The sequence below is a fragment of the Durio zibethinus genome, chromosome 17 (assembly GCF_047325235.1).
Source record: "Durio zibethinus cultivar Kanyao isolate XHJ-2024 chromosome 17, ASM4732523v1, whole genome shotgun sequence".
Lineage (NCBI taxonomy): Eukaryota > Viridiplantae > Streptophyta > Magnoliopsida > Malvales > Malvaceae > Durio > Durio zibethinus.
In genome coordinates this window covers 1,847,360-1,869,872 of record NC_143178.1, presented here as the reverse complement: position 1 = coordinate 1,869,872, position 22,513 = coordinate 1,847,360, and the positions used below count along the sequence as shown (strand labels likewise).

The 22,513-nt window shown below is 34.6% G+C and overlaps 4 protein-coding genes and 2 pseudogenes across 7 annotated transcripts; 3 read left to right on the top strand and 3 right to left on the bottom strand.

Moving 5' to 3' along the window:
* Window positions 1-338: 338 nt before the first annotated feature.
* On the top strand, window positions 339-1,525 carry LOC111276066 (mitogen-activated protein kinase kinase 10 pseudogene; annotated as a pseudogene).
* A 7,363-nt stretch (window positions 1,526-8,888) lies between these two features.
* Window positions 8,889-9,627, bottom strand: LOC149513944 (uncharacterized). Its single transcript, XM_089746780.1, has 2 exons — window positions 9,596-9,627; window positions 8,889-9,507 (listed from the first exon to the last, which is right to left on the bottom strand). The coding sequence occupies exons 1-2, from the start codon at window positions 9,625-9,627 to the stop codon at window positions 8,889-8,891; spliced, it is 651 nt and encodes a 216-aa protein (XP_089602906.1).
* A 125-nt stretch (window positions 9,628-9,752) lies between these two features.
* On the bottom strand, window positions 9,753-11,422 carry LOC111276048 (protein SAMBA-like; annotated as a pseudogene). Its single transcript, XR_016329014.1, has 3 exons — window positions 10,899-11,422; window positions 10,509-10,618; window positions 9,753-9,975 (listed from the first exon to the last, which is right to left on the bottom strand). The product of XR_016329014.1 is annotated as a protein SAMBA-like (transcript).
* Window positions 11,423-11,573: 151 nt separating this feature from the next.
* LOC111276038 (syntaxin-22-like) lies at window positions 11,574-14,904 on the bottom strand. Of its 3 annotated transcripts, none has more exons than XM_022861763.2 (7): window positions 14,345-14,904; window positions 13,853-13,946; window positions 13,460-13,599; window positions 13,119-13,193; window positions 12,423-12,580; window positions 12,229-12,329; window positions 11,574-11,940 (listed from the first exon to the last, which is right to left on the bottom strand). In XM_022861763.2, the coding sequence occupies exons 1-7, from the start codon at window positions 14,530-14,532 to the stop codon at window positions 11,875-11,877; spliced, it is 822 nt and encodes a 273-aa protein (XP_022717498.2). In that variant the 5' UTR covers window positions 14,533-14,904; the 3' UTR covers window positions 11,574-11,874. The 3 variants fall into 3 exon arrangements, with proteins under 3 accessions (XP_022717498.2, XP_022717508.2, XP_022717488.2); XM_022861773.2 differs by having other exon boundaries at window positions 11,574-12,079; window positions 13,119-13,241; window positions 14,345-14,844; XM_022861753.2 differs by having other exon boundaries at window positions 13,119-13,241; window positions 14,345-14,838.
* A 794-nt stretch (window positions 14,905-15,698) lies between these two features.
* LOC111276030 (uncharacterized) lies at window positions 15,699-18,118 on the top strand. Its single transcript, XM_022861742.2, has 3 exons — window positions 15,699-16,294; window positions 16,457-16,586; window positions 17,618-18,118. The coding sequence occupies exons 1-3, from the start codon at window positions 15,860-15,862 to the stop codon at window positions 17,836-17,838; spliced, it is 786 nt and encodes a 261-aa protein (XP_022717477.2). The 5' UTR covers window positions 15,699-15,859; the 3' UTR covers window positions 17,839-18,118.
* Window positions 18,119-19,516: 1,398 nt separating this feature from the next.
* LOC111276022 (uncharacterized) lies at window positions 19,517-22,285 on the top strand. The gene is made up of 2 exons (XM_022861734.2): window positions 19,517-19,760; window positions 21,460-22,285. Exons 1-2 carry the CDS (start codon window positions 19,630-19,632, stop codon window positions 21,926-21,928), a joined length of 600 nt encoding a protein of 199 aa, XP_022717469.1. The 5' UTR covers window positions 19,517-19,629; the 3' UTR covers window positions 21,929-22,285.
* The last annotated feature ends 228 nt before the right edge of the window (window positions 22,286-22,513 follow it).

The following is a 22,513-nucleotide window of genomic DNA, read 5'->3' as shown; positions in this document are numbered from 1 at the left end:
TTCGAAGTTTGAAGCTGACTTGTTTCTTACTTGTTAGCTTTTGTTATTGTTATTCTTCTATCCCCGCCATCCCCAATTGCATCCCTACTGATCTTCATCTTTACACCTCTGATGTTATCAAAGATTGCTCAAATCAGAGAATTCAATCAATCTAATAGCCTCTCTTTTCTCCTTTTTTCGCAATTGAAATCTTAATTTTAGAAGCACGTGTTTAACGATATAGCCATGAAAATTGGCATGTTGTTATCAGAGAATTAATATATAATACTAATATGATTTAAAAAACACGTGTCAGTCCAAGAACTGACAAGAGTCCCATGAATCATGGGATTGTTACAGCCCACAATCCTATCTCATGTATTTTTGACTGTTAGATTGATCTATTATTTGCTATGTTTTCACTTTATACTATATGATTACATTACCAGAGAAGAAAAAGGTAAATGACACTAGTTAGGGAGAGAAGGCATCAACAGGGACTCCGTCTATCCCTACCATCTCCATTACCGACAGCTTATTCCCGGCAACGGTCTTATTATGTAGGGTTGCTCTCAGCCATTGGTCCGACATCTCCAGACATCGAAAGCCTCTACGACCTTGAGAAACTCACCGTTATTGGCCATGGCAATGAAGGCACCGTCAATAAAGTCAGGAACCGTAAAAGCTCATCCATTTACCAGTTAAAAGTCCTTCGTTTCGATCAAAACACTGCCATAATACGGCATCCGGCGGCGTGTGAAGCTGAAATCCTGAAAAGGGTAGATTCACAATACATTGTTAAATGCCATGCAGTATTTTATACTATAGGAGGAGAGCTTTGTTTTGTTATGGAACACATGGAGAGAGGGTCTTTGCACGATGAACTTTGTGTCAGGGTGAATTTGCTGAAGATGTTATTTCAGGGAGTTTTACTAGGATTGCATATCTGCATGAATGCACATTGTGCATGGTGATATAAAACCATGGAATCTATTGATAAATGGGAAAGGAGAAGTGAAGATTGCTGATTTTGGAGTGAGTAAGATCGTAGTTGGCACTCGTAATGCCTGTAACACGTTCATGGGAACATGTGCTTAAATGAGTCCTGAAAGGGTTGATCCAGGAGATGGAATGGGGGCAATGCAGATGGTTTTCCTGGTGATATTTGGTCCCTAGGTGTGGTGGTATTAGAATGTTTTATGGGTCAATATCCGTTGATTGATCTCACAGAAAAGCCTGATTGGGCTGCTTTGTTGTGTGCTATATGTTTCGAGGAGAGGTTGGAGATGCCTGAGACGGCTTCACCGGATTTTAGATGCCTTGTGAGGAGTTGTTTGGAGAAAGAGAGGTACGGTGGATGGGCTTCTTGATCATCGTTTTGTGAATAGGAGTTGTGGAGGAGGTTCTAATGAAGGATTCATCGATTTTGCCTTGCACCATTGAGTTTCTTCAATTTAGCTAGAAAAAAAAAAATTCCTTTAAGCTCTAGCATTTTTCCATCAGTATGGTTTTCAACATTTAGAGTCTCTGAATTAAGTCGTGCAGCTAAATTCATTGTTGGAAAATGGCTGGTTAATCAAGCATTGAAATTAAAAGCTTATTTCCATTTTGTTGCTGAGGACAGATGGGGAAATCAATTAGTTTGATGCTGGCAAATGATCCGCATCAAGAGTGAAATATGTTAGTAGAGGTGATACATGGCGTCGAAGATGGTGAGCTAGTTTTAATTAGCATTATAAGAGTTTGGATTTGTATACTAATCTAGAAATTCTAATGGTGTTGCTGTTGATAATACCTGGATTTTTCATATGAAACTTTTGTTTTAGCTGAATCTAAAACAATATCTCGTTAACTAATCAGCTTACTTCTAGCTGCCATGGCAATGGCCTTAGCTCACTTTTTGTTGCTGATCAGGTAATAACTCAATGGTAATCAAAACTTTAGAAAACCAACACTTAAATGATAGATGATGACTATATATATATATATATATATAGCCTATTTGGCCACTAAACTAATTCTAGCGGCTTCAGCAGTGTTGATGGTGAAATCTTTGTTAGATTTCGTAACTGTACCTATATCCGTTGTTACTGGATTCGTATCAGTCAGATTTGCAATTTTTGGATGGTTAAGTTGGGGAAAGAGTTACTTTGTATCAATGATTCGCCACCTGAAGGATCAAGATCGAGATAGCTAAGCACCGGTTGCATTGTGAGAGCAGATTTCCACCCTGTATTTTTTTTTTTTTTTGGTAAGAAACAGGAATTATTTAATTATAAATAATACGATACATAATATATCTAGCTTCATAAGTGATGGCCAAATCTTTAATAAAAGAAGAGGTTCAATAAACATCACATAATTGACCTCGTAACAATTAGAACTATTACAACAATTGTTACTACCAAACGGGGCAGGGGTGTCAACACACCTATTCTTTTTTTTTGAACACATACAGCATGTGTTGATTTTCAAAATCTTCCATCAACTTCTTGCAATCAGAGACCAAATGGAGTAACATGGGATTAGTCACTTGGTGATCCTTAAACATGGAGATAACAGTTGTGGTATTGAGTTCAATTTTCAGCTAACGAATATTAAGCTTTTTCGCCAAAAATAATCCACCTCTAAAAGTCCACAATTCAGCCAAAATATTTGAACATACCCCAATATATGTAGAGGAACCAGCAATCCATTTGCCTTCACTATCTCGAATAATGGTTCCAACTCTTATTTTCCCAGGGTTGCCTAATGTTGAGCCATCGAATAATGGTTCCAGCTCCTACTTTCCCAGGATTGCCCAATGTTGAGCCATCTGTGTTTAATTTATACCATCCCTCATTGAAAAGGTTCCACCTGATGGACACAAAGGACTACAACAAAGTCCAAATCAGGGATTCAAATTACGATCGTAGACACGTTTTTTATCGTATTGTATTTATTATGATTGCATATATAATGAAAATCATTGCGGTCATCAAGGTCGTGAATTTTTTTTTAATTTTTCATAATTTACTATAAAATATAGTAATTATAATTATAATAATTAAAATTAATACTTATAATTTTTAAAGTAATTTATGATATTTTAATTTTTGTTTATAAATTAAAATAATCTTCTCATGTTTTGTAGTTATAATTTAGAATGAAAATGCATATTATAAATGTTTTCTTTATTATACGCACGAAGTACAAAGACATAAATATTATAAATACATATGATGAAAAAAATATATCTTATATGAAGTTAATTAAGATTATAATTAATTTAATTAAAAAAATTAGTGATGAATATTTTAGATATTTTTATAACATATGTTTATTGGGAGAAGATGATAAAACTAACTGATTGACTATGGATAAATATACTTTACTATTAGATCAAATTTTCAAGTGCAACATTTTAAATAACTAAATTAAATCAAAATAATATAATAGTAACAAACTAATCTTTATTAACTAATAAAAATATACAATTAACAATAACATTAATAATATTAAAATTATATAAAAAAACTACTAATTACTTTAAAATGACGATAAAAAAAATAAATTCACTAATTAATAGCTCTCATTCTTTTTAAATTTTCATCAAAATCAATAAAATTTTTTTTTAAAATATCTAATTTCTCACCAAATCATTTGCTTTTTCCTTTCTATATTTTCACCTAAATAAAAAAAAAGTAAAATACAATGTACTTTTAAATATCACATGTACCTGAATTTTAAGTTAGAAAAATAAAAATATTATGATTGGTTGATTTGCTCAGCTGAACTCAAACCTACCAAACCTTTCTCACATCCATACAATTTTCAAATTTCACCATTAAATCTCTCTGTATCACGCTTTATCGCTCACTCTCCCTAAAAATCTGATAGGTATATCCCATGCTTCCTCTATCCTCTAACCTCTTCTAAGTTTCATCCACATTATCTTTGTCTTTTTCTTCAACCCAAGCCACTGGCGACGCTACTATTGAACCCAAGCCTATCATCTTCCCATCTAGGTAATTAAAAAATGTTTTACTTCTTCTCAACTCTTAAGGTCTGAGGTATTTATTGATTGACTTCAACAATATGTTTTTTGATCTTGATTGAGGTTCATCTTTGCTAATTGAGTTGTAAATTTAAAGGTTTTTCTTGTTTAGAATGTGATTTTTTATATGAAATTCTTTAACTGCTGAAAAAGAATGAGTTTTCAAATTACATTTTGAACTGAAAATGATGATTACAGCTATAGCATCCCGCTATAGCCTCCATTGTCCGCTGCATTGTTATTTTATGGCTGCAAGTAGTCGTTATGATTGCGAATTTCATTCACAGTCCAATTTCGGGTATGCAACGATGGCGAAAGCTACCAAAACTGTGAAATAGCGGCCGCAATGCTGTTACACAACCATTATTTAAAACCTTGTCCTGAACTCCTTTCTATTTCATCGCAAAGAATTTAGTAACCTTCACAGTCACCAATTTCACCAAGTCAATGGTCTCACCATTCTGGCTAAAAATCCTTCTATTCCTTTCAAGCCAAGCCTCTCATAAAGTATGGATAAACAACAGGTATTAAGGGATACCATGTATGGATCAGTTGTAATACCCCAGCCCAAATAATAATCGGGCTAGACTAATACTAAAGCCCATAAGTTTATTAAGACATTATTTAGTAAAAGAAAAAGGACTGAAGTATTAGATGAAAGAAAACCTACCTATCGTGAAATAGAAAGGAAATAGAAAGGAAATAGAGTTCTTCTTCTTCTTCTTCTTCTTTAGGGTTAGAGAATATGAAAAATCAAGTTGAAGATTCACAATCAGAGGCTACAATCAAGTTAATCCCTTAAAGGTGAGTACATGCCCTCTTTTTATTTGAAAAGAAATATCAAATTGATTGCTATTATTTGGAGTTGAAGTTTTGAGAGAAAAATCAAGAAAAATCATGAAATCCTTCATTAATCTTGATGATCTATATGGGTAAATTATTGGGCTTTGTTTATTTCATGTTCTTAAGAGTTATTGATGATTATTGAATAGAGTTTGAAGGCTGAAAGTAATGATTTGAGTTTTTAAAGATTGAAAGAGAAATTCTATTTTTGGATGAGATGTTGTGATCTGTAATAATGAATTAAAATAAAATTTTGTATTAATGGATAGATATTGCTGTGATTATTATAATCATTGGAAAGCATGTTGAATCTAGTTTCTAATGAAACAAACAAAAGTCAAATCCGAGTTTTCTATGAAGAGTTGTCTAATTTTAACTTAAGGATATGCAGGCTGTAAAACAGCAGCATCAGGGTTGAATTACGAAATTCTTCTTAATTTGTATACAAGGATTTACAGATTAAGCCATATATTTTTGGAAAGCTTATTGAGTCTACTTTCCAATGAAACAAGCGAAATTGAATTTGGAGTTTCCTGTGAATAAATATATAGTTTTTATTAGAAGGTATACAGGCTGTTTGGCAGCAGCATATGACGTAGATTTCAAAAATTGTTATAATTAATCTACAAGGAATTACGAGGTGTGCCATATATGGTTAGAAAGCTTATTATGTCTAGTTTCTAACGCATTAAAGAGATCATAATTCCAATTTGGATATGTTGAGATATGACTGTTTTAATGAAAAAAGGTCAGGCTGCCAGTATTAATTATTTAAGTTAACCCTTTGTGTAACTTAGTTGATTTTTGTATAAATGGTCTCAAAAAGGGTTGATTAAATTCTGATCGGTTGAAATGATCTTGGATAGGCCATTAATTATTTTGGGGGGAAAAACTAAGTGGTGAAATCGAATGGAGGTAAGTAGAATCTCACACACTTTGCTTATTTTCGAATCTATGTATATATGTATGTTTCTAAATGAATGAATATTTTATTTCTTTATTTTCGATGTATGAAAATAGGATCAAGCATATCATTATTTTATGTTTTCGCTATGTAAATGATGGATCATGCTTATGAATGAAATGAGAAAATGATTTATGTTTAAAGAATGATTTTGTGATAGCTAGGTTTTTATATCCCTGGGAAGTGGGATCATCGACACCAGAACTTAGTTCTACGATCCTGGCTAAAGGGTAATAATAGTTAGCAAAGACATGATCATACGACCCTGGCTAACGAGTAATAGTAGTTAGCGTAAGCCCTGGCTAACGGGTTATAGTAGTTAGCAATAATCATGAGGATAAAATTATCGATACGACCAATGTCACGGGTTATAGCAGTGACCGTAGCTAACGATAAATGAATGATAATGATGATTTATGATGATTTTAATGATTGATCCATGATTTGGTTTGATTATGATATTTGAATAGTGACATTTTGACATTGATTTATGAATTTATGAAATATTTGACAAAATGATGATCTTGAAATGTTTTGATATTATGATTTGATGAATGTTTTGAATGATCTATATGATGTGTAAGAAAACGATGCTTGATCTGGTAAGGTGTGTGAACCTATACTTACTGAGCTGTGGTTTGCTCATTCCCTTTTTACTTTTTTTTTACAGATGATTAAGTGATAAGTTTGGTTAGTCTTATGTGAAGCTAGAAGATGAAATGGGTAAGATTACTTAATCGTCGGAGAATATATTGGCCAATGAGATTTTAAGAGGTAGTTTTGTATTTTATATGGTTTGTATTTGGATATATAAAGAGATATCATCAGTTGGATTAAAGATATGAATTTTACTTGTTAGATTATTTTATTGAAGAATTTTAGAATGTTTAAGAAAGAAGGCTTCGTATTACTTTGAGATTTTCTTCAAGGTAATATGGTCGTGTTATGCCTCGATTCGGGGCGTGACATCGGTGCTTGTTCAAAGCATTTTATTTGATCCATTATCTACAGTTCAAGATTTTATGGGATAGAGGCAGAGAGGCTCCTCGCAAGGCAGCTTATATGTTTCTAGTCCACTAGAAATTACAAAATAGGTGTGCCAAATCCTCCACATCATGCATGCAAAATACATAAGTAGTCGGGACGTTCAACTCTCTTTTAGCAAGCTGATTACGTGTAGGCAAGATACAGTGCATACATTGCCAGATGAAAAACTTAATTTTTGGCAGAGCCTACAACTTTCATATCTACTCCCATTGGCCCTTATCCTCGTTCAAACCGGTTCCTCTAGCAAGGTCATATATAGATTGGATAGTGAATATCCCACTAAAGGATGCAAACCAATATATACTATCTTGTCCCTATCTCACCAGTTGAGTAAGAATAACACTTGTCTTGTCTAAAACATCATCATTGAGTTAGAAAAAAATTGGAAGAGGTTAATTATTTTTTATTGCATTCAGACACTGACTCACTGAAACTTGATCTTCTTGCCAATTAAGAGGGCCATGAATAGCATCTCTCAAACTCCCAGTCCCCAACCAATTATCATGCCAAAAGCTCGTAGATGAGCCATCACCAATGACCCATTCAATACCTTTTTCAACAATCGGACCTGCCCATCTCATGGTTTTCCCCATTGTCGATACTTTAGAAGCTTTTCTCATAGTACTATTTTCTTGAAGATACTTTTCTTTCAGCATTTTAACCTACAAAGCATCCTTTTGATGAAAAAATCTCCAAACCAACTTCGTTAACTATGTTTGGTTTTGAACTTGAGTCTCCCTTAAACCTAGTCCACCTTCACTTTTTTTCTTTGTCACTTCACTCCAATTAAACATGTGTAATCTCTTTTTATCCCTTTTTTTCCTCATAGAAAATCCCTATTAGCCATGTCTAACTCATTTGAAATACTTACTGGAAGGGCTTTACATTGTATATAATAACTAAGGATGCTTTTTATAGTCGACTTGATCAGCATTGTTCTTCATGCAGAAGAAAGCATATTTACCTTTTAACCAGCTAACTTTGTTTTGATCTTGTTGACAATGAAAGCATAATCATTCTTACTAACTCTCCTTTTATGGATAAGAAAACCCAAGTATCTTTCGAGATCAAGGGTTTCGTTAATGCCCAAAAGGTTAGTAATATCTCTTTTGTTAGACTTGTCCAATGTTAGCAAAAAAAAAAAAAAAAACTCTGGATTTTTTCATATTAATGGTCTGCCTAAACTCAATACAAAATCCTATGAGTACCTCCTGCATAATCTTAGCAAAATTTTCTTTTGCTCTACCTAGAAGAATAATGTTATCTGTGAATATGACATGAGATAGCACAAGGCCATTTCGTGAACTTTTAGTAGGCTGCCATTTACGGTAAAGGGGACAAAGGATCCCTTTGTCCCAAACCTTTGGAAGGCTTGAATTTTTTTAGCATTATTCTATTCATCAAAATGGAAATCAAAGAGGATAAGACACAACTTATGATCAGGGAAATCTAAGACTTTGGTAGATTGAAAAAGGTAAGCACCTTCCTAATGAAACCTCATTCAAGCCTATCATAGGCTTTTTCCAGGTCCAATTTGACTATCATATGTCTCAATCCTCTTTTCTTAATTTTAAATGAGTGGACAAGTTCTTGAATGATAATGCAATTATTACATTTGTTTCTACCAGGAACAAAGCTAGCTTAGAGAGGTGAAATCAACTTGTCTAGAAAGGGCCTTAGTCTTTGAACCATGATCTTTGAGATAACTTTGTAAGGTATGTTACAAAGACTTATGGGCCTGAACTAGTCTATCCGAGTGGGATTAATACACTTGGAAACCAAAGAGATCAACTTCTCATTCAAATCTTTAGGCATGGACACCACATCAAAAATATATTTAATAATGGCACAAATCTTATCTTTTTCAATATTCTAGCAACAATGGTAGAAGAAGGGGTAGAGACCATCCGGGCTAAGTGCTTTGAAGGACTTGAAACTCCAAAATATTTTTTAAATCTCCAAATTTGAGATAGGTTTCAACAAATTATGTTGCTCTTGTGTGCTAAGCTTAGCCCCAAATCAAGATTCGAGAGTGACGAAATGAGAGCTTTGACAGAAAGATGAAGTAAACAGTTTCATGAAGTGACCTTGGACCACCATGCCAAGATCTCTTAGGGTAATGATCCATACTCCATCTTTCATTAGGCTAGAAATTTTGTTATAACATCTCCGTGAAATGATAAAGACATGAAAAAATCGAGTATTTCTTTCTCTTTCAATAAGCCAGTTCACCCTAGACTTAAGAATCCAAATATCCTCCTTTACCTTAAGGATGCCATTAAACTCCTCTAAAAGGGTTCTTTGAAGGTTCAAGAGAAACTGGTTCGATGAATTTTCCAGGGCTTTCTCAATGCCTGACAATCGAGCAAGAATTCTTTTCTTCCAAAAAATATTACCCAAAATATTACCAAAAGAATTCAAGTTCCATTCATGTATGTCCTTTCTCAAAGTCAGCGGAAATTGAGCTAATGATTCTTGGCCCTTAATCCAACTGTTGTGGATGAGGGATAAAAACTCGGGGTGGTCAAACCACATCTTCTGAAGGCGAAAAGGTTTAGGACCCACCCTAGGAACTTTGTTTTTCAAAGACAGTAAAATGGGGCAGTGATCAGAACGGGTTTTTGGCAAATGAGACACCCTACAAGAGGCACCAAGCGGGGTATGTACATGGTCGAATTAATGGTAGCCTGTAGTCTAGCTGAGCTCTAAAAGAAGACATTTCTTACGGAAACGTCAAAGCTGCACTGAACTCAGACATTAATACTTTTAAGCTAGACGCAACCCTGAGCTGACGTTGATGATTCTAAGCTTCCTTGACTCCAAACTGAACATCGCAACAGGCTGCGACGTTAATGATCATTTCAGGAGTATTCAAATTTCAAATGGAAGGAAAAATTTTATCCTGCTTATGAACAACATTTACAAAGGGTTTACATAGTCCAATGAATCCATAATGAAGTTGAGCAATGTACAGATATAATCAAGTTGCTGATCGTCAAAGCCATATCTCTTTGCTATGAAGTCCACTCTCACAAAAGCTGAAAATATTTTGGTGAGGCAATGCTCCGATTATTTGTGAACTCCATCTGCTTCTGTAGACATCCACCTGGTGGAATCAATAACATCAATTGAATAAATATATATCCGTAAATTTACAGAAACAGTAGCAATCAGAAAGGCACATAGACGGAACCCATGAAGAGTTGGATATTGGATTCCGATGCCAAAGAAATGTATCGAAAGAGATTCCAGGAAATAACTAATTTTCAAGACATCCCACAAACTAAATCTGATGTAGACCAAAGAGAGAACAGATGAAATACCAGAGAGAAAAAGGTAAGAGTTCAAGAAAGTTAGGGGAGAAAAAGAGGTATGGCAGAGAGGAACAGAGAGAACCAAGGGGGAATACTTCAGTTAGGACTGGAGAATGAAGGAGATGTAGGTAAAGGTAGTGTGAGATGATGTAGGGGCTTTGAGAGAGGGAGAGAAATTTGAGTGAGAGAAAATAGAAATGAAAAATGAAAATGAACCAAAAGATCCAAAACTTAAGCCACCCATTAGAATTGGAATTCGAAATAATCTACAGGATGTAACAAAAGTGAAAAGGCAATTGGTGTCCAATGAATTGAAGAACCAAACTGGTGTTGATATCAGGTGGACGCGGAAACGGAGGCCTTTAAACTTCCAGTTATCTTCATCCAATGATTTAACCTCTTCATTGAGCGCAGCCATCAAATCAGATTTTAGAACTGCAATGCAGAAGCAATCAAATGTCAAAGGTTAAAAAAAACAGAAAAAAAAATTAAATTTGCATGAAAGGGACTTCGAAAAAGAAATGCAGAAATATAGCAAAAACAATGAAATATAACATCAAAATTAAAGAATTCCGCAAATATAATCAAAACCCAAATCTTAATACAGAAATAAGATCACCCAAAATGGCTAAAAGCGCAAACGTTACACAATGTATAGAAAAAAGAGACAGGAAGAACACCCAAATAAATAAATAAAAAGAATAAATAAACAAACCACGCATGGCCACGTCCTTGCGATCTTGGATAGAAATAAGATCAGAAGGGAAATGGAAATCCTCCAAAGCAGCACCGGAAGCACTTGCTCCTCCTCCAACGTATCAACGATTGCTATTGTTGATATTGAAGTATACACTGGTGATGAACTATTCATTTTTCTTTATTTAACCTTTTCCTTTTCACAGGTGAAAAGAATTCAGTTTTTTGGATGAGCAAGACAGATTTTTTACCTTTCTTTGAATGACAGGTTTCAAACTTTGTCTGAATGTTTGGAACTCGAAGGTTCTTGTTTGGGTCTTTGGTTTTGGTAGTTCAAAATGGACAGACAAAGTACAGCATGCGAGATAGACAGTTCATCCTGGTTTAATATTATGGCAAAAAGGCCTAGGGAATTGAATTTCCTGTTTCTCATTGCTTATGGGTTGTGGAATAGACTGGATCCACTGGGCCTCATTAACTCTAAGCCCAACGCTCTGTTCTTGATACTGGTCCTCTAATTTTATTCCAACTCTAATTTGATAAATGGAACTTGATTTAAAACTGCTCCAGTGAAGAAGATATGTTTTTGAACACCAGAGAAATTTAATGCAGTATGCCAGAATCACAATGCCATGGAAATAAGGCACTATGTAAATGCACGCAGGCACACAGACACACAGACACACACACACGCTAAAAACCAAAGAATTATGACTCATATTAGAGTAAATTTCAAGAAAACAAAAGGGACAATACACGAAAGCTGTAACACAACCTCGACATATCCAAACACCAACTTATAGAAAAAGAGACACCCCACCCCAAGATCAACCAAATAACATAAAGGATGACCGACAGCCAGATGCTATATACAAAGATTAGAAGTGAACTCCAGTCAGCCATCATGCTATATACTAAGATTAGCAAAAATATCACCCTCTTGTTGCTAAGAAGATCTTGAAATTGTTCTGCAATCAAATTGGACAACCTTTTGATCAGGCTGCCAGTACTATGATCACGATCAGAAGCACAATTCCGAATATCACCAGGAGCAAACAGGTCTGCGCAGAAAAGAAGTAAAGAAATTAATTCCTAGGAAGGATGGTGGACGGCTATCTTTCAATGGTGAAAGCAACTGTCTCAGATGGCTTTGCATAGGCAGGTCACTTGACAATTATTGTGTGCAATCAATCAGGATTCCTAGACCACCAAAGGAAGCCCACATTATGTCCCACTATACCAATTAAAAGGGAATAAAGAAAGTGGGTATGTCTGCATGGCGGAGATTCACATCCAGTGCACAATTTTATGATTTAACAAAACATAAGAATCAGAGCATTGTACGTTACCAGAGAAGAATTTGATCTCCGAGTCTTTGCAGCTTTCACAAGTTGGGATTTAGCTTGAACAGTGGCAGCCCGTGAATTTTCAATATGGGTCCCAATGTCATCTGCAGCATAGATCGACTTTCAGTACTTTTCAATATGACTCAAAAGGACAGAAAAATCAGATTGAATTCAATGCAAAAGATAAAATTCTTAACCGATTATAGTTCCTTGCTCATGAACTAGCACAGCAAGATCTTTGAAGATCTCGTTCACCTCACCAATTTGCTGCTGAATTTCTTGAATTCCTAGTTCTCTTTCATCAATGATGGCCTCATTAAATGCAATCTCATTATCAAACTGCAAGACCTCTTGTCTGCAAGAAGAAAATATGCAAAGCTAAAGGTTGTAGTTGGATAATCCAATTCATAAAAAGGAATAATCAGATAATACAATAGATAAACAGTCTATAAATAAATAGCAACATGAATCACACAAATCTTTTTCTGAAAATTCTGGGGATAAATAATAGAAAATCTGTATTGTATCTATGCATGGCTTGGGGGAATGAATATAAGAAATCGCCCTCCTATAAGTATTTATAATCCACAACTATGTAATGCGTGGCATGGTATCCCTTGGCATCTTTTTGATTAATTATGATTCTCTAATCTACTATATGCATATAGATATACCAAGAGACAACACTGCTTGTATACACACACATATACCAGGAAAAATAACTGGCATGGAAGATTCATACAAGTCCAGAATCTATTTAAAGAACTCATCCAAACTGCCTATAGACGATGAATTAAAATAGGAACAGAGAACAAGAAAATTCATGTCCAAAGTCCAGAAAAGAGCAAGTGTGCACCATGTGAAAGGGATGGCTTGCAAGAACCAGAAATTACCTTCTTGATTCCACAAGAAGAGATCGCTGTTCGGCGTTTTTATCTGAACCTACATCTATCTCACTGGCCGTGTAGCTGAATATACCAGGAAGAGACCTCAGTGTAAGAATAACATGCAAAAGCCTAGAACAGGATTGAAGCATAACACAAGTATAACCACCAAGTAATTTGTATTTGAACCAGTAAATGGCAGAAATTCAATAATCAATGTAGATGTTTTATATGTGATTTGTCAAAACCATCTTGCTCATGACTCACTTTTCCAGTTATGCCATGAAGACAGAACATTGAATGCACTCTTCTACCCATCTATGTACATGAAAACCTGCCTACATAGATACCTTGAAGGAAGAACTGCCTGGGGAACAAAAGGAGTGTATGCTGTTTCCCTTTCAACTGCAAGCCGTTGAGCCTTCTGAAACTCTTTCAAAACTGCTTGAAAATCTTTTGCAAGTTTAGCATCTGTTATCTTCTTGCTGGCCTACAATTACAAGGAGTTAAAGGACATCAAGGACATCCTTAGGGAAGAGAGAGATGAGGGATTAAGTGGTTTTAGCAATAAGTTCAATAAACTATATGACTTACCACGATCTTGAATAGAACAAAAGAAACATTATGAATAACAAACACCATAGTTATCATCTCCTCTTTGTTAATGTAGAAAGTAAAGCAGAAGGTTGCTTGGTAGACATAATCAACCAAAGCCGAAAACCAAAGCCGAAGACCATACTTACGCTAACTTCAGCACGGTGATCTGTTTCACTAGCTTGTTTAAGTTTAGCGGAAGTGTCCTTCACTAATTGCCCAATATGTAGCCTCGTTTTATGCCTGCCAAGTGAGACATGTCAGCTATACCGCCCACTCATGATCTTATTAGCATATAGTCAAACTCACTCAAGAAAATCGAAAGAAAGCAACCAATTGCCCATGCAATACAAGGAAGCAGACTGCTAAGTGCCAACATTAAATATCAAGATAAATATAAACTATTTCAAGAATTGTCACATTTATCCAAACGAAAATGATTGAGCTTTATCCAAAAGGCAAGTCAAATTGAACTTGACCAATGGCATCATTTATCATCCCTAATTGAAAATCCTAAATAAAAGATCGAAGCTAAAATCAACACAAATGAATATTTTGATTCAAAATCAAATGACGGTCACATTGAAATCATGTAATCAGTTAAAAATGAAATCAAAGCAATTGAATTGGGCAAAGCTCACAGCTTTTCTCGGAGCTCATGCGTGTCCTTAGGAGTCCCAAGGGTATTGACGAGACGCTGGAAGGTGGAGACGGCGGTGTTGATCTGGAAAATGCCAGAAGCCAATGCTTGGGTGGCGTCTTGCTTGCCGTTGATCAGGTTTTGCCTCGACGCCAATGAACGTCCAGCTTCCAGATCTTGAAAGCTCATGGTTGCTCCTTCCCTATATCCGTCTTTGTTATAAACCCTAACCTTCTCGAGAAAATTCGAGATGAAATTTTCTTGAGAAAGGGACTGGGAAAACGGAAAGAACAAGCGAGAGGGCCCTTTAGTTGCAAGGTTAGTGAAAAAAAAAAAAAGAAAACGGAAACTAATAACAGAGCGAGAATTGAGGGACTGTGACAGAGAAGAGAATTTGCGTTTTCAAAAGAAACAAAAATATATAAAAGATTTTGTTTTCTATAGGAAAAGATTTAAAATAAAAAAGGAAAATTAAAGAATATTTATTTTTGGTTTTGATGGTGAGAGGCCGCTTGATTTTAGTCAAATAAATTATCTTATAATTATTGATGTGTTATTTTGATAATAAATAAATAAATAATTGCTGCTGTTGATATATAGGATGTGTTTCACGTGTTTTTGAGCCATCTTGGTAATAGTTGAAAGAAATATCATTTGATATTAATGAATTTTTTATTTATTTTATAAATGGGATAAAAAGTTGATATATTATATTTTTAATATGTTTTAAAATATAAATCACTTTATTAATCTCTAAATTTTAATTGGAATCCAAATCTAAAAAATTATACATATCATATATATATATATCTGATAATTTATATTATTTTATTATATTTTATATCAAATACGATTTCAAATATGATTCAAATAATTTTGATACAAATATAACATAAATAATTTTAATATGAACATAACATGAATAATTTAAATAAAAATATGATATATTTATTATATATATTATATGTAACACTTTATAACATGATTAATATATTTAAAATTAATTTATTTAATATAATCTATATAACACAATACGACATGATTAATATGATTAAATATAAATAATACGATTAAATATGATTAATTAATTTATAAAAAATATATCATTTAAATAAAAAATTATTTAAAAATTAAATATTTATAACCTATTTAAATAATTAAATGATATAATAAATATAATTATTAATTTATTTAAGAAATAAATCAAAATAATTTTATAATTTTATATGATTTATATGTTTGCTGAATAATACTGTATTTAAAATGTATTATCAATACGATATAAATAATATTATCTTTTTTTAATCATGTTAACATAATTAAAATATAAAACACTATTACACTAAAGAGAACATGACCATAATAAAAACGCAGTTCACCTTGGGTCAGCATCCTTTCCCTTTCGGCCAACCCTCCTAAAACTCCAGATCAGTAACCCAGGCAGGCCGCAGCAAAAACCTCTCTTAACCCCCTCTGCGACCCAACTCTCCCTCTTTCGCAAACGCTGGTCATAGCTATGTTCATCCGCCGCACGCTATCCAACAAAACCCTCAGCCTACGCTTCCGCTTCTTCTCCCAAGCCGCTCTCTCACTCGATCAATCATTTTCAGTATCACCATCATCTCCATTTCCATTGACGTACCTCGAAGGCTTCCCGAAGCCTGACCCTAAATACGCCGAGACTATACTCTCCATCCCACGCGCCGCGTCTGGGAAGAGCATCGCCGCCAAAGAAAGAAAAGTGGGTCGCGTCCCCAGCATCGTTTTCGAGCAAGAAGATGGGCAGCATGGAGGCAACAAAAGGCTCATTTCTGTTCAGAACAATCAGATCAGAAATTTGGTTAAGCATCTAGGCCAGTCTTTTTTCCTTTCTAGGCTTTTTGATCTTGAGGTTCGATCAGAGTTTGGAACCGGTGATTTGATTGAGAAAGTCCGGGTTCTCCCCAGGATGGTAATGGGCTTTTTGGTTTTTTCTTTAGTTCACTAAATTTGATTATCAAATTGTTAGTTTTCTTCTAAAGTTTTAATTTTTACAGTAAAGTTTTCGTTTTTGTTTAATCAGCTATGCTTTCCACTTAATTTGGGTATGTTTCTTTTTAAACAAATGTTTCAGCTTCATTTGCATGCGGGGACTGATGCACCTCTTAACGTGACCTTCATAAGGGCGCCTTCGCATGCTTTGTTGAAGGTTGATGTTCCTCTTGCGTTCAGAGGAGAAGATGTATGCCCTGGACTAAGGAAAGGTAAAGAGCTGCAATGAACTTTTCTTTCCTTGATATAATTTCATTGGATGAACGTTGATTGAATGAGATTTTTCTAATGATTCCACTGCTCAAAGGATTAGGTGTATGTGGACTGTTATTGTGAAATATTAATATATATAAGTGGTAATTGCATTTTTTTTTTTTTGTGTTTAGTTTCGGTTCTGCTGACTTATGTTTTATTTAAATCGCTGAAGAGTTTGGATTTATGTGTGTGTGAACTGTGAAGACATTCAAGTGCTTAAGTACCATGGAGAATTCGTTTCTTGTTTCAATATTAACTGTAGTTTTATGTGCAGCATTAGTTTTTTCTTTTTTTTTTTTTGTATTAATATGTCAATGGACATGGCCATTTCTCTCTGGTTTTTTATTTTCCCTTTGTGATATGTGTATGTTACATCTTCACTAACTTCCTGTATTACATATGAATAATTTTGGTGTTGATTTGCATTATCCTATGTAAGGATTTCCATTTAGTCATGTGGAGATTATTTGACGTGATAACTAGCTAAGTCTTATCATTCCTTCTAGAGATAAAAAGTTGTTGCCTCACTCTCTGGAAGGGTGCTCAGACCTTCATAGTTAGTAGTTTTAGATGGAAGGGAGCAAGTGATATAACTGGGTATAGTGCCATATGAAGTTTATTGCCTAATATTAGTATTTTTGTGTTTTCTTTTATCCATTCAATTCTATTAAGCTTACCATAGCAAACATTAACAAGCATATTAGGTACCAGGAAATTAAATATTTGTCACCAAAACCTGATGTTACTTATGCATAATCCACACTTTAATGGTTATCATAGATTGCTCTTCAGTTAGTTGGGGCTGTCTCCTGGTCAACTGATCATATTCCTTTTGCCTCATTCACAACTCACAAGTTATATATGTTTTAATATGTTTCAATTTTTTACTTTGCTCATATGAATCTCATTTTTGCATTCCTTATTATTGTAACTAGTATATTCTTTTATCTATATATGTTAAATATCACTTGCTTCATAAACCTGGCAGGGTTGTTCTTGAATACTATCAAGAGGACTGTTAAGTTCGTATGCCCAGCAGATATTATTCCTCCATATATTGATGTTGATTTGAGTGAGTTGGATGGGGGTCAGAAGTTGGTAATGGGAGACCTCAAGGTTCATCCAGCCCTAAAGCTTATTCATTCAAAAGATGAGCCTGTTTGTAAGATTATGGGAGCCAGAGTTTCTGACCAACAGAAGAAGAAATAAGGATTTCAGTTCAGATTTTGGCAAGCCTAGTGTTAACAAAATTTATCTCCACTTTTTGAATGGGGCTTCGAGTGACCTAAAGCATATGCTTTCACTTCTTATTGTTCATGATTTTCATAGTTTTGTAGTACTAGTGGACGACCAAGCTTGAAGTGCTAGAGTGACTTCTTTATTCCTTTTTTTTTATCCTCTTCCTCCTTTCGGTTCATGAAAAACAATCATGATGTTTGGGGCACATCACTTGGGGTTCAAAATTTCCAAATCGTGAAATCTTTTTACATCTTTTTGCCTTTGATTTTGCCGTTATTATTCCGTTGACTCAGAATAGCTTTCCTGTTGGACTTAGTTCTTAGCATGATATTTACCATTCCAGCTATTGCATATGTATGTGTTATAAATAATGAAGATGTATGATAGACCTTGTGCATTGATGTTGATTTGGAGTTTGCCTCTTCAGTTTCTTAGTATTCTGATTCTCCGAGGACTGATTCTTAGTTTACTATCTGGGCATGCCTAGGTATTCTCTTCGTTCCTTGTTTTGTTCCTAGTTTATTGAAACTCATCGTTAATTAACCTCATTTTCTGGGTGCAACCATATAACCTGCTTTCTTGAATCATTTATCATTTCAAAATTATTCGATTGTTTATATCATCATAAGGTTAAGATTCAGAACCATCTTTAATTCTTATCTCTAGTGTCTCTCTTCCTTGCCTTCTTGCGCTTCATTTTTTTCTTCTAGCCTTAAGCAGGACATACAGATTGAGAAGAATACGTAAGAGTCGACTGCTAAGTCAAAAACTTACCCAGACAGTTTTGTATGGTAACAAAATGTGTCCAAGCTGAACTGCCTGAGATCAGGCTTCTCCTTCACCGTAGCCATCTTCATTCATGTCTCCAAAACAAACTCATAAATTCATTCTGTAGAGGGCGGGAAAAGCAGACATAAGGTGGCTTAGTCATAAATTCATAAACTCATGAACTATTTGATCTTACTACGATTTCTTCCACAGAATTAACCAAGTTTTTAAAGTTGTTGCCTTTGGTTTGGATTGTTGCCTTTGGTTTGGATTATTAAAAAGAGAATTCCAAAACAATGATCGATTTAAGAGTAAATATCTAATCTTTAATAATGTCTTAAAATAAAATATGATGTATTTAGGGCTATAAACATTGCAGAAAGCATTAAGCAATAAAATAAGGAAAATACTAAACAACAAGATAAAAGCAATATAAGAAAATTTCCACATTTTTATGTTAAAAAACACGCATTAGTAATTAATATTGTAATGTTAATATTTTTATTATAAATATTTATAAAACTTATCCAATTTGTAAAATATATAAGAATTTTAATTACATTGACTGATTTTCATTTAAAAATGTTTTCTCTTAAAAATATTAAATAAATTATAAAATTTAATTATTAATTATATGTTATATAATTATCCTCTTAAAATAAGCTTAAAATTGGGCCTAAGGGTTAAAGTTCAGCCCAATAAATCTACGTTGAAAAGTTACCCATCCAATTTTTTTATTGTGAAATCCTGGTAGGCTGTAGCTAAAAGCCCAAAAACTTATATTTGGGCCAAAAATTCTAAAAGGTCAGCCCTGATCCATCTAGAATCTAGTAAACGGTGGAGAGATAATTTAGAAAGATCACAACGGCTGATATCTGTATTCGGTGCTTCGGTATTGTTAGTGCCTAGCTAAAACAAATTATTAAGAAGAAAACGTCACAAGAGCGTGATTGAAAAGAAACTAAACGCCTTTTGAAAAAGAGTGAGGGAAAAATGGTGCTGTGGGAGATTACATTGGGAACGGCGTATTTCTTGGGGCTTAAACGAACTTACAGGCTCGCTTTGAAGATTCAGCGACGGATTATTAGCGCTAAGCATCAAAGGATCCGGCAATTTGTTCGAAGGTAAATGATTCCTCTATTCCTTTATTTCTTTCTTTGTTTTAGTAATTTTTTTGTCTGTTGCCTTATTTCTTTGATGTTTGATCGTTCTTTATTCGATTAAAGGTTTGTTTTGGTTTGCGTCATTTTTTGTTCGTTGATTATTAGTTTTTGTTAATGGGCTTAAGGTTGTGACGAGGTGAAATTACGTGATCTTATAACACGTTCAAGAATCTTTCATTTCTGCAGGATTCAATCAATTCATGAAAGATATCATCCTTAGTAATTAGCTAGCTACCTACCTCCTTTCAATGTCTTCTTTACTGGATGATTGGTTTAGTAGTTGTTGGGTGTTTAGCTTACAGGGGGTTAAGATTATTTGCATCTTTTCTAATGGAAATTCTGAGAATTAGGATCTGCAACATGTGAGAAGTGGTCTTTGTGGTCAAATTAGGGTCTGTCTCCATTTTCTTTTTCATTGATAATGCCAAGGGTACATGAGAGCATATTGAATGTTTATGAGGATTTTTCTGGCCAAGCACATCCTTTTGCCGCAGGAAACAGATACTCCTGCACTAATGGTGCCTTTAGGCACTGTGAAAATGGGCCTACTTGCACTGCCCACAAAGCCTAGGGTGGACATAGGGGTAACTTGACTCTCAAGGGATGTTTGATTTCTTTTTGTGTTACAGTATGAATTAGTTTGCAAAATTTCTTATGAGTTGGATCATAGATGCATTCTTGTTCAACTGCCACATAAGTAGGCAATGGTTTTTTAACTTGTACTGAATTGTATGCGCTAGCAAAGCATATTCTTGTAACCAACTCATTAGTTCTGAGAAGTGGTTTGAGATAATCATGTAAATACGATGCATTCTTAGTTCCATTCAACAAAAATTTCAGCTGCAGACATGCCTGTGGATTTTAATTGAGCATATGAACGTGCCACAACTCACAATTTCATCACAATCAATGTTTAGCTGACAATTATAACTACATAGTCAAAGGTTTTTTTAGGGCAAAACAAAGATTTGTGCCCATATATATGTATGAAAGGGTCAGCCGATCGGGTTTTTCTTTCAAGTTGCTATAGCATGTGAGGAATAAGTCTGTCTTATTAGTACATCAATCAACCTTTTTTTCCTTTTCAATTAGGTGTTTGCATGTTCATTAAAAATGTCTACAAAACATTTCATGTTTACTTAAATGTTTTGATTGATATCTAAACATGTCAAGCAGCAAGTTATACTCTGTCTCTGTCTCTCTCTCTCTCACACACACACACACACAAGTCTCAATCTTCCTAGTGTTGTCATAAAACATATCAGGTATGAATAAACAGTAAATCAATTAGTGAATCGGTTCTTAAGCTAATAAGGTGCATGATGACAGTATAATGTTCCATGGGTTTCCATGGTGTGATATTTAAACATACCCCAAGTGCATTGTTTCTAAGAGCTATGGGTGAAGCACATGAACTCATTAATCTATGCTCTATTCCTAAGAGTTTCGTCAATGTTACAGTAACTTTAATTTTGTGATCCTGTTGTTCCTCCATATTTTCATATGAGCAGTGATTTCATGTCTAGACAAAAGCACAATCCTAAATATCAAATGTTTGGAACTATTATCATTACAATGGAATAGGACTTGAAAAGACTTTCTTTAGTTTTTCTTTTCCTTTCTTTTCTAAATTGGAATTTGTTATCTTTTCTTTCACCAGACGAACACGTGCTGTTTTTGATGTAGCACTCAAGATTCACCAGAACATACAGCAGAGAGACTTAGAAGTTGGTCAGAATCTTGGTAACTGGATCCTCCGCTGGCTTGACAAAATGAAACCATCAGCTCAGATCCGAGTTCCAACCCACCAGAAACCCCACCATGATGCTGGCAATGCAAACTTGAACATTCCAAAACAAGTGACAAATTCATCCTCATTGAAAACTCCTAGAAGCATCCACACACCTCGAAACAGTGAAGCTGATAGACATCTTTTTAGCTCATCAACAAATATGTGGCGTAAATCCTTCCCTACAATTGTGATGATGATGCAGCCACCAAGGGCTGCTGGAAACATGACTCAATACAGGCATTTGAGCATCAATGGATCTGACACGTTGAGGCTGAACTACGCAAGAGGCGAGGGAGTTATTAGAAAGGATATAATGCAATGGATGCTGCACAAGTGAACGTGAAAACTCTTTTCTGTTTGCATTTGTGGACTTCACAAACCGTGAGACTTGGAAAGGGCTAAGTTGGGTGCCTTGAGACTTTTATTTTGAAAGGATACCTTGCTTTGGATTCTGCAAGACTTATGAAGGCTTTTTTCATGGGATAATAGATTTCCCTTACCCTCTGCTTTCTGTATGTTCTTGTGAGTCTATATTTTCCAGCTTTCCGTTCCTCGAAGAACACAGATTATTTGATTGTATCATAAATAACCTGGGCATTGTCATTGTATTATACATAATCTGGGAATCGCGTGTGCCACAGCCACACGTCTGATGGATACGTAATTAAATGGGAGAATTCTCTGGATTTCGTTAGAGCCTTGAATTTAGTAGGCGTTGAATAATTTCCCCACTCCCATTTATTCAATTCTCTAAATTTGGCTATGATAACTCAGCTCCATTCATTGATGCTATGTATGTAATTGCACCATTAGCAAACTCGTTTAAAAGGATTGTTGATAAATTGATACCCCTGAAAAAAAATTGAACAAAAAAACTAAACAAACTTTTGTCTTTTTGGCCAGAACAATAGAAGTGATTTTG

Excerpts from the sequence above, each read along its gene's own strand:
- LOC111276022 (XM_022861734.2), top strand. The coding sequence starts at position 19,630 with ATGGTGCTGTGGGAGATTACATTGGGAACGGCGTATTTCTTGGGGCTT. Across the intron at positions 19,761-21,459 it reads ATCCGGCAATTTGTTCGAAG|ACGAACACGTGCTGTTTTTG; the intron begins GTAAATGATTCC and ends TTCTTTCACCAG.
- LOC111276030 (XM_022861742.2), top strand. The coding sequence starts at position 15,860 with ATGTTCATCCGCCGCACGCTATCCAACAAAACCCTCAGCCTACGCTTC. Across the intron at positions 16,295-16,456 it reads TCCGGGTTCTCCCCAGGATG|CTTCATTTGCATGCGGGGAC; the intron begins GTAATGGGCTTT and ends CAAATGTTTCAG. Across the intron at positions 16,587-17,617 it reads ATGCCCTGGACTAAGGAAAG|GGTTGTTCTTGAATACTATC; the intron begins GTAAAGAGCTGC and ends TAAACCTGGCAG.
- LOC111276038 (XM_022861753.2), bottom strand. The coding sequence starts at position 14,532 with ATGAGCTTTCAAGATCTGGAAGCTGGACGTTCATTGGCGTCGAGGCAA. Across the intron at positions 13,242-13,459 it reads CAGGCAGTTCTTCCTTCAAG|GCTTTTGCATGTTATTCTTA; the intron begins GTATCTATGTAG and ends ATCCTGTTCTAG. Across the intron at positions 12,330-12,422 it reads TGAGCAAGGAACTATAATCG|ATGACATTGGGACCCATATT; the intron begins GTTAAGAATTTT and ends TCTATGCTGCAG.
- LOC149513944 (XM_089746780.1), bottom strand. The coding sequence starts at position 9,627 with ATGTCTGAGTTCAGTGCAGCTTTGACGTTTCC. Across the intron at positions 9,508-9,595 it reads AGTGCAGCTTTGACGTTTCC|GGTGTCTCATTTGCCAAAAA; the intron begins GTAAGAAATGTC and ends TGCCTCTTGTAG.